This window comes from Sus scrofa, chromosome 17, assembly GCF_054392235.1.
Source record: "Sus scrofa isolate SSC_HxYL_T2T_F1_AM1 chromosome 17, Sscrofa_HxYL_maternal_Yorkshire_Landrace_v2.0, whole genome shotgun sequence".
Classification (NCBI taxonomy): Eukaryota; Metazoa; Chordata; class Mammalia; order Artiodactyla; family Suidae; genus Sus; species Sus scrofa.
The window spans coordinates 43,283,591-43,294,161 of NC_139399.1; the positions used below are offsets into that span (position 1 = coordinate 43,283,591).

Sequence of the window (10,571 nt, forward strand, 5' to 3'; positions counted from 1 at the left end):
GAGAATCTTAGGCTCCAGGCTTGGCTCAGAGGGTGCTGTCGGCCAAGTCTTCTGAGGTCTCTCAGGGGGCCAGGGATCCTCCAGGAGCAAGGGAACTCGTCGCAAGCTGCGTTTGCAAAGCAAGCAGTTACTAGATTGTGCATTTACTGCAGGTTTGGGGAAGGACTGAGCTCCAAACACATCCTGCCATCCTTGTCTGGGGAACCCACTGAGTGCCCCCAACCACCTAAAACCAGTGAGCCAGAGCATCCCCATTTCTCAGGTGGACAAGGTAAGGATCAGGAAGGCAGAGCTGCTTGGTGAGGGTCTCTGCAAATGTGAGCTTCTCTAAGTCAGCTGGGTGACCTAGGTGCCTCTCTGGGCCTTCCTGTTTGAGCCTGGGAGCCAAGCTCTTTAGCCCAGAAAGCCTTGAGCTGGCAGGCAAAGAGAAGGCTTGGGGAGTCAGGCACAAGTAAAAATGCATTTTCCACATTCCTACACCTCCTCTTGGCTTACGAGGGCCTCCTGCCTCCAGTGTGGGGACTTCCCTCCAAGCCTCTGAGTGGGGCAAGTCCCGGCAACCCCAGGCATGGGTTCCAAGTCTCTAGGAGAAAGAATCTGACAGGCCTTGCATCCACGGGGCCACACAGGCAGAGGTAACGTGCAGACAGAGCAACTGTGAGCCAGGCAGTCACATCAGACAGTATCTTCCAAAGTAAATGACACAACTCCCTGCTTTTTTAAGTTTTTATTTAAAAATATGCACTATAACAGCAACATGTCCCCTCGCACCCTTGTGTCCCAAACATGCAAATTTCTATTCTGAGGGAACCACATTCATTGTTTGCACACAAATTACGAGCTTATTAGACATTGTCCTTGCTTCTCAATGTACTGTATCTTGAAGTTTGTTCAAAAGCAGTGCTCAAAGTGTCTTCATCCTTGAATACAGCTGTATAGTATTCCACTGTTTAGAATTCTTAATGTCTTAAATCTATTGTGGACATTTAGTTTCCAAGTCCACCTGCCTACTTAGGGATATCATGGGGAAAACCTAGCAGTTTCTACTAAGAAATCTCAAGAGAAGGCAAAATCATAGGTCCGGACCAAAAAGCTCATGTAAAGCATTTTGTTTGGCCAATACCCAAGCTTTAAAAAAGTTTCTGAATTAATCAGCAATAGTTAAAAAACAGAAAACTCAACTTAAAAATCCAATTTCTAGATTCAAGAAAACCTAAGACCATGCCAGCCTGTGTCCCCATATAACTAGTGGCTGGACCCACATGGAATGCCCTTTCGGTTTCACCATCATCTGCTGTTTCTGCCTGTCTAATCCTGACATCATTTCAAGGAGGAATCACTGCCCCTCCATAGACGGCACCCTAAATGGAGTGGCAGGCCCTCAACTGAGGACCAAACGAGGTGAACACTAGCAGCTGCTATTCATTCATTTCGGTAACATTTACTGAGACCCAGGCACACGAACGCCACCTCTCAGGGCACATTCACCTTAGGGTCATAGACCCTGAAGGCAGAAGGGAACTGTGAGCAGCACTGGCCCAGACCTGCTTTCAGAGCCGGTGGGGGTGCATCTTGGACAACGGAGCAGCAGTGCAGGACTCTGCAAGGCCTTCCTGACTAAAGAGCAGCTGCAACAGGCTGAGAAGCAGCATCACTCTGGGCTCTGTCCTGGGGACAAGCAGGAAAATGGGCCAAAGTGGAGGCGGCCGGGGTGGAGGTGGGGGGCTGGTATCTGCCCCACAGATGGCTCTGGGGAACCACGGAGCCCCTAGAGTCTGTCCTTCATTCAGAAGCCACCTGTGAGCCTCCTGCTTTATCCAATTCCGTTACACATGCTGCTTGGAAACGTGTCTCCCCCTTTCTGAGAGGAATGCCGGAATGACGCTCCCACTCTTCTGCCCTGCCAGGCCCAGCTAACAGCAGGCTGTTGTTGAGAAGTGCCTGATGCAGTCATTCTCACACCCCCATGGGCACTGCCCCCACCCACCTACTGGTGGCCGCCAGGGCCTGTCAATGCGTCTTGTGTCCATCCAGCCCCAGCGGTCAGGCCCGGCAGATACTGGCAGGCTGAGGGTTCCCTCCTGTCATCACCAAGTAGCCAAGTGCTACAGACAAAGAAGCTTCGTACGGGGGCTATGGCCAGATTCACACCTGTCCCCTTGCAGGGCAGATCCTGGACTTGCAGGTTTCAAAGCTGGAGAGTCCTGGGTCTTCCACCATCCCAGGGTGGGGAGTGGGGGGCAGGCTGGTCTTAGGTCCCCCATCTTGGTTCTTAAGTTTCATCCTTTCAAGATGATCTTGAGAGCTTTAAGCTCATCCTGGTTGAGGGGGCTCAGGTTAAAACCCTTCAGCTCCGGTTTGCCTACGGGGAGAAGACAACTCATCAGACAGCCGGGCCTCCTGTTGTCCAACCTACTGGCCCTGGAGGTCTGACAGAGACGGGCCTCAAATTCTACAACACACGGAACGACACGCATCGACTTCCACTCCTTAGTCACCAAGAACCTGCAGGGTCATGAGTGCTGCCCAGGAACCTTGAGATGTCTGCTGAACTGTGACCAATCCGGAGTGGTTAGGTTTCCCTAGAAATTCAGCTCTAACCTGGACCGCCTGACGGAGACCTTCTGACCCTCAGTCAGAGCTACCCGGGTCCCCCACACTGCAGCCTGGCATGAAATGTGAGATACCCCAGGCCACTCCTGGCGCCTGGAAAAAAACCTGCGACAGGAGTAAGACCCCACAAACTTCCTGCCCATGCCGTCTCTGGACAGCTCAAGACAACCCTGCCCACAGCCCACAGCCTCAGTACCACTCCCGGCCGTCTGGGCCACTGCCCACCTGCAGGGGCTCCCTGCCCAGCCTTGCCTTCCAAGTCCGTGTTGACGGTGGCTTCCCCTCCCAGTCTCCAGCCCCAGCCCCCAGGCCAATACCTTGGGCTTCAAAGAGGCGGTTGACCTTCACTTTAAGTTGTTTCCGGAGTCTCTCTATTTCTTTATTCAGATGGTCCTGATCTGAAAAAATGAGAATGGCAAACAAGATGAGGTTATGCTACAGACAGATTCAAGGATGCCAGCCTCCGCCCAACCCCCCTGAGAGCACGAGGTCTCAGCATGCGGGAAGGAAAAGGGGGCCTCGGAGACCACTTGAGGAAGAAACCAAAGGCTAGAGAAGGGACACTGAGTGGGTCCAGACCAGGGCTGAGCACACCAGCCTCGGGACTCGAGGGTCACCTTGTTTTCATTACGCAAAGGACCCTGGCCAGAGGATGGGGAAGGCAACCCCAGGATTTTAGGTCATCCTCCCAAAGTGAAATTATGGAAAAGGCAAATGTTAGGATCAAAAAGAACCTAGACCCAGCCTACCCTAAGATGGATGGAAAACAGGTAGCTGAGAATTTTATGGACCCACGTCCAGCAAGGGGAGGAGTTTTCACAAAGGCAGGATTGTGGTAACTGCGACCTGGACGTTCAGCCCAATCCACGCTAGTGAAGACAAGGCCATCTTAGCACATGGACCGCACCAGAAGGCAGATGCGTTGTGAGAAGTGCAACCAGCTGGCGCCACCCAACCAACCCCACCTGCTCCGTTTTCACTCGCTCATTCTGGCCAGCTTGTCTTCCCCCACAGACTTTCATTCTTCTGATGGGGGTGGGGGAAAGCCCTGACCAGCCGAGCCTTCTGGCCTGGGCAGTGGTTCGGGTTCTTGTTGTAAATGAGTAACCACAGTCTTGCACAAGCTTGTTTAGCCTGCGTCCATCCCTGAGAAGCAGAGATGATGATGTCTCGGAACCCCCTGGGTTAGTGACAAGATCACATCTCGACCAAGAGAGCCAAGGACCCAACCCTGAGCCCAGGCAGGCCATGCCCTCTGAACGTTCAGTCTACCTGGCCTCCAGCCTCTACCCTCGTGCAATGACAGCTCTTAGTTTTATAACCATGACATCAGTGTATGTTTTTCAGTGGGGTGGCTGGAAGCATCTCCTCCGAACTGACCTAGTTTCCTTTGCTAGAATTTCAACAGGGACAGACACCCTGTCCTCAGGGACAGAGGCAACCTTGCCGGTCCTCCTGGCCCACATGTTTTCGCAGGGGGCGGGAACATGTGTATCCTGCCCAGACAAGGAACCATTTGCAGCCTGACCTTTTGCATTTATGATGCTTCTCCAAGGAGCCTCCAGGATTGTGGTTGTGAAATTTGAGTATCATGAGGTGTGTACCCAGGCTGTGGCACATCCTAGAGGTTCACTGTCCCCAAACCTCCATTTTCAACCCAGTCACTACTGCAGGGGATGTGAGAAAGCAAAGCTCCTCTGCCAGGCTCCCTGGCAGCTATGGGTGGCCGTGGGCCTTAGTTCTGGCCAATGAGGTATCAGCAGAAGTCCCTGAGGAGGATGGCCTTATTTCCGAAATAGAAAGCAGGGGAGTTCCCACTGTGGCTCAGCGGTAACAAACCCAACTAGGATCCATGAGGATGTGGGTTCCACCCCTGCCTTGCTCAAGGGTTAAAGATTTGGCATTGATGAGAGCTGTGGTGATGTAGGTCGCAGACGTGGCTTGGATCCCACGCTGCTATAGCTGTGGCATAGACCAACAGCTGTGGTTCCAATTTGACCCCTAGCCTGGGAACTTCCACATCTTGAGGGTGCAGCCCTAAAAAGAAAACAAAACAACCCCCCCCACCCACCCCCCCGACCACCACCAAAAAAAAAAAAAAAAAAAAAAAGAAGGCAGGGCCATATATGGAGAAAGCCCTCTGCCTTAAAAATGAGGGAAAAAAAAGAACCCTATTTCCTTAAGCCTCAATTTGTGAAATTCTGTTATTTGCAGTTCAACTTGTTCCTCACTGATAAACAAGCACTGTGCTAGGCACTGTTTCATCTCAACTTCACAACAACTGTGCTACACACATGTGACCCCTTTTAGAGATGAGGAAATAACTCACAGTGGCAGAGTAAGGATTAAAATACACACAGCCACCTCTCATCAAGCTGCCCAAAGCCTGACTCTCAGCTCTGGGTTAAGACCAAGGCTGGGGGAGGTGGGGGGGGGGGTGTCCTCGTGCCCAGGAGGCCTTACCTTTCTCAATCATTTCTTTCGTCTCTGGGTGAGGCATCTTGATAAACATGTTCCCGAAGCAAACCATCACATCTTCTGAAATGGCAACAGTCATTCTTTCAACAAATGTTTTTAAGTGCCTGCTATCTGCTAGGCATTGCTTTAGAGGTTGAGCACACAGAAGAACAGGACAAAGCTCCTGCCCTCATAGCTTATGTTATAGTGGAGGAGAGGAAATTAACAAAAAAGTAAAGACACTCAACAGAAATATGACTTGTCAGACCCTGACAAGTGTCGGCGAGGAAAATAAAGCAGGGTAAGAGAGATGGGGAACACCAAAGGAGGGAGGGGCTTGTCACCGATACCAGGCAGTCTGGGAAGGCCTCGCTGATGATGTGACATTTGGGCAGAGACCTGAAGTGAGGGCGTGAGCCCTGCGGACATCCGAAGAAAGAGCGAGCCAGGCAGAGGAACGAGGAACAGCAAAGATCAGTGGTGTGCCGGGGTGTCAGCAACAGCAGGGGAGACCAGGAGGGTGGAGTTATGAGTGAGGGGGAGGGGAGAGGAAAGGACAGGGGAGCATCCACAGGGTTTTACTCTGGTGAGGCCAGAAGCAAGTGCACTTTAAACTCTTGGCCCCAAGGCCCTTCATTACCGCCCTTCATTACAGCCTGGCCTCTGCCCATCTCTCCAGCCTCATCACACGCTCTGTCACAACACCTGGCCTCATCTAAGGAGCCACATCCCCTTCTCCAACACCAAGCCCATGTCCAATTCCTTCTTCAGCTTTCTCACGACTTTCATTTCTGTATTTATGCTGTTTAACCCATCTTTAGGTGCATGCACAAGGGCAGAAACTGTACTATTTTTATAGCCCCCAGCGCTTTTCCTGGTGCCGTCACTCATAAGCCAGCAGCTAACAACCTGTCTCTGAGGTGAGTGGCTAAAATCCTGAGCCACAGTCCAGGTCTGAACTGGGATACTGTCTCCCCATCTCCATGGGCTGTGCACACACCTCTGGCCTCCTGCCTGGTCTCTATCAGGGGTAAGTCAAAGGCCTTAGAAGGAGAAGTGAACAGGCCTCCTGGGCTGCAGTGAGGAAGTCTTGGCTTACCAGAGAGGCTGAGATCCTTCTGCAGGGCTCTCAGGCCCTCCCGGTTCCGATTCCTTTTGGTGTCCAGGTCCACAATCTGAAAAGCACAGGGGCATGAGGGAACTCAGACACCTCTTACCCGGGCCTGTACTCCCAACAGACCAGAGCTGTTAAAACCGAACAGAAACAAAACCAGGGCATCCCTGCTAGGTTAATTCCAATGCCCTGCTGTGTGAAGGTATTCCTTCCCCCACTTAGCTGCCAGCTCCTTCAAGACAATGCTTTGTGCAGGTGTCTTCCCAGGAAAAATGTTTCAGGACCAAACAATTTGTTTTTTTATTATCCACTGGAGCACCAGTTCTTAAACTTTAGGGCATTTCAGAATCACCAGGGGAGTGAAAACCACTCCCTGGACAAGCTCCTCCAGCTGATTCTCACCTAGTACCACAAGAAACCCAGCAATATTACACCAGAACAGCAGAGTGGGGGCACTGAGATGGGGATAACAGCACAATAGCTACCAAGGAAGTGAGGAGGTGGTACAGTACACTGCCTGAAGGAGCTGAATACTCAGGTTTGATTCATGCTGCCCACTCTAAGCTGTGTTATTTCACTTCTCTGAAAAATGGAGATAGGAACAGTACACACCTCATCGGTTATGAATCCAGGAACTAAGTAGGTCAGCACAGTACTTGACCCACAGTAAGGACCCAATAAACTTTAAACTGCTATTTACCATCCAGCATACCTTGAGGCAGTGTTTGACAGGCTCTTCCCCAAGTCTTCCCATTCTCACTACCTGAGGGAGCAACCATTCAATCTTTCTAACTGGAGATGAAGAGTCATGAATCTTTCTTGATTTCTCCCACTCCCTCACCCCTATACCTAACGATCATGGAAGCCTAAGTCCATCTCCAAAATATATTTCTGACCCAACACCACCACCTTGGCTCAAAGCCATCCCTCACCCCACCCATGGCAATGGCCCCTCATATTCTCTTCTCTACAGAGTGCCTGGCCCCTCATATTCTCTTCTCTACAGAGCAGCCAAAGGGATCTTTCAAACCCTAAATCCATTACATCACTCTCCTTCTCCCCATGAACTCTTTTCAAAGCCTCTGCATCTTTATTAGTACCAAACCCAGACTCCCAGTGCAGGTTTGCATGGCCTTCCAAGGCCAGGGCCCCACACTCCTCCCACATCCCCATCCCTGCGTGATCCCAAGACCACTCAGGCCTCTTTTCTGTTTCTCTTCTCCACTCAGAGTGTGAACTGGGGCGGTGCAGCCCAGCTCAGGGAGGGAGCCCAGGAACCGCATTTTGAAAGAGGGGTTCAGATCAATCAAATGCCCAAAGGGGTGAGTAGATCGGGATCGGGAAGGTAGGGCAAGGGAGCAGAGAAAGGATGGAAGAGACGGAATGCCTGGCACAGAGAGGCCCCCGTGTAATACATGCAGAATGAAGCGCGGCGCTTCATTTAACCCACATAATCTCACAGCCGCCCAGCCTGTCGTCACGGCCATTGGCCTAAAAGCCTAGGTCACCTCCTGGAGAGCCTGAGCTGGAGCGATTCCGCACCTTGCGCTTCACTAGGCGCTCGCCACCAGGCCCCAACCTCCGAACCCGGGTCCCAGCCTCGCGGATCAGCCTCCTACCTGCCGTTTGTCCGCCAGAACCTCTTCGGCGAGCTCCTCCACCTCCACCAGGTACCGCAGCACCCGCTCCGCTTCGGGTGACAGCATAGTGCGCTCCAGCCCCGACTCTGCTCTGCCGCGACTCTAACAAGCTCCGCCACAGCTCGCTTCTTGCTTTGCCTGCGCACGCGCAGCTCTGACGGGGCTTCCGGCGCGCACGCGCAATTGAAAGAAGAACGGTGGCGCGCAGGCTCCAACGAAAGCGCGTTAGCGGAACGCGAGAGGCGGGGTCTAGCTTTGGAGGCAGGGTTAGAGCGCCCCCTGCAGGCCAAGGGAACATAGTCGGCTATGCTGCTGCTCTTTTTTTTTTTTTACTTCATTAAAAAATTTTTTTTAGATTATAGTTGACTTACAGTGTTGTGCCAGTTTCTGCTGTATACGCTATGATGCCTCCTAACCACTCCCTCCCTTCGTATAATTCTTGAGCATCTACTCTGTGCCAAGGAGTTATAGGTACTGAGGAGGCAACTGTGAGCAAAACAAAGGCCCTGCCCTCATGAAGCTTCATCCTAGTGGGAAACATGGACAATTAATGACAAAACAAATAATTATATAATATGGCAGGCAGTGATAAGGCTTCAGAGAAATCAAATAATTCTTCCTCTGCTTGAGGAATACGGAAGAGGCCCATGTGACATTGTGGTTTGGGGCGGGGGGTTTGGCGGAACTCACGGCATGCAGAAGTCACCCAGGCTTGGGCTCAAACCCACACCATAGCTGTGACACAAGACAAAGCAGTGACAACGCCAGATCCTTAACCCACTGTGCCATCAAGGAACTCTGACAGTGTGACATCTTCACTTTCCAATTTATAAAATGGAGTGAATAAAAATCCCCCTTATTGTCTTTCTTCAGGACTAGAAGGAGGCAGGAATCTTTTTACTTTTTAAAATTTAATTTAAATTTTTTGAGGGGGTCTTTTTAGGGCTGCAGCCACAGCATATAGAGGTTCCCAGGCTTGGGGTCAAATCCAGAGCTGTACCAGCTGGCCTACACCAGAGCCACAGCAACACCAGATCCGAGCCGATGTCTGCGACCTATACCACAGCCTCATGGCAATGCCAGATCCTTAACCCACTGAGTGAGGCCAGGGGTCGAACCTGCATCCTCATGAATACTAGTCAGATTCGTTTCTGCTAAGCCACAATGGGAACTTCAGGAATCTTTTTAAATTGAGTTTGATTCCCACATTCACTGAGCCCTTGTATTGGGCCCAGTGTCTGCAATAGCTGACCTACACCCAAGGAAGGGGTTAGAAAACCATGGGCCGTGAGCGATTAAGTGCCAGCTCAGAAAAGAAGTTGTGTAAGTGCTGGAAAGTGAACCCGTGTGGGCCGTGGGATCTGGGAGGACCTCCAAGAAGAGGGGGGCAGGTGGAAAGTGGCTACCCTTCAGAACCAGAGGGTTCCCTAGAAATCTTCATGCCCAAACCCCTCACTGCATGGCTGGAAAAATCAAGGATCGGAGAGCGGCGAGGACTTTAAAAGGTCAACAGCAGACCTGATACTATAATTCTGACCTCCTTTCTCCCTGAGTCCAGCTTTTATTTCTCTCCTTTTGGCCACTGTAACCAAGCCCTTTCATAACCTTTGCCTTATTTGAATTTCACAATGACCTTTGTATAGACAAGTTATTACTGTCCCATTTCACAGCTGCTGACGGAGGCCAGGAGAAGGGTGATGCCTTGTCCACAGCAAGTCAGGAGCCAGCATGGGTCCAGGAGTGCACTGGCTTCTAGACCACTGCTGTCTCTAGACCCTGAAAAAAAGGCTCTTCCCCAAACTGTGGCCCTGGAAGTCCCAGGAGCACCCAATCTTTGCCTGGCCTTTGGCTTCCTTTGACTGCCAGAGGCAGAGCTATTTTTCCCTGCAGCCACCTGGCATGGGGAAAGAAGGAGACTCATTAAGGATTCCTCATTGAGGGTGAATTTGTCACCAAAGCCAGGATGTTTTGTATAAACACCTTCTGGTTCAGAAATGCAGACACAGGCCCTGTGAAGGAAGGTGGAGTATTAGCCACAGGAGAAACGGAGCCCACCAGTCATCCCTTGGGCCTGGAACCCAGGACTGAGTCTCCTCCATCTTGGGGCCCAGACTGACCCCTGACCCCTGCCAGATGGGCATGGATGGGGCAGGGTGGAGGGAGGCACCCAAATTGGCAGCTTCTTGGCTGTGACTGGCCCTTAGAGGGCACCCCTGCCTGCTGGCAGTGTTGGGGAGGAGGTCATATCTAAGACTTTGAGCCAGTCAGACCTGGAAGGACTCCTGTTTCAGAACCACTTAGGTTTCACACCATCTGTTTCACAGATATTTATTGACTGCCCTGGTCCTGTTATAGGGATTCCACTGTGAGCAAAACAGGCATGGTCCTTGCTCTCAGAAGGCCGGTGGGAGGAGTTCCTGTCGTGGCTCAGCAGTAACAAACCCAACTAGTATCCATGAAGACTCAAGTTCAAGCCCTGGCCCCGCTCCGTGGGTTAAGGATCCAGCATTGCCATGAGCTGTGGTATAGGTCAAAGATGTGGCTTGGATCCTGCATTGCTGTGGCTGTGGTGTAGGCCAGCAGCTGCAGCTCTGATGAGACCCCTAGCCTGGGAACTTCCATATGCCATGGGTACAGCCCTTAAAAAAAAAAATTCTGATGGAGACACAGACAGGCAATAAACTCATGAACAAGCAAACACATCATGTGTCAGGGAGTGGGTGATAAGTGCCATGGAGCACAGAGCA

General features: G+C 51.6%; 1 protein-coding gene across 1 annotated transcript; it reads right to left on the bottom strand.

The window, feature by feature from the left end:
* Positions 1-712: 712 nt before the first annotated feature.
* Positions 713-7,980, bottom strand: PDRG1 (p53 and DNA damage regulated 1). The gene is made up of 5 exons (XM_003483933.5): positions 7,804-7,980; positions 6,170-6,245; positions 5,077-5,151; positions 2,931-3,011; positions 713-2,362 (listed from the first exon to the last, which is right to left on the bottom strand). The coding sequence occupies exons 1-5, from the start codon at positions 7,888-7,890 to the stop codon at positions 2,280-2,282; spliced, it is 402 nt and encodes a 133-aa protein (XP_003483981.1). The 5' UTR covers positions 7,891-7,980; the 3' UTR covers positions 713-2,279.
* Between the last annotated feature and the right edge of the window lie 2,591 nt (positions 7,981-10,571).

Excerpts from the sequence above, each read along its gene's own strand:
- PDRG1 (XM_003483933.5), bottom strand. The coding sequence starts at position 7,890 with ATGCTGTCACCCGAAGCGGAGCGGGTGCTGCGGTACCTGGTGGAGGTG. Across the intron at positions 5,152-6,169 it reads GAAGGATCTCAGCCTCTCTG|AAGATGTGATGGTTTGCTTC; the intron begins GTAAGCCAAGAC and ends TTGCCATTTCAG. Across the intron at positions 3,012-5,076 it reads GAAAGAAATGATTGAGAAAG|ATCAGGACCATCTGAATAAA; the intron begins GTAAGGCCTCCT and ends TCATTTTTTCAG.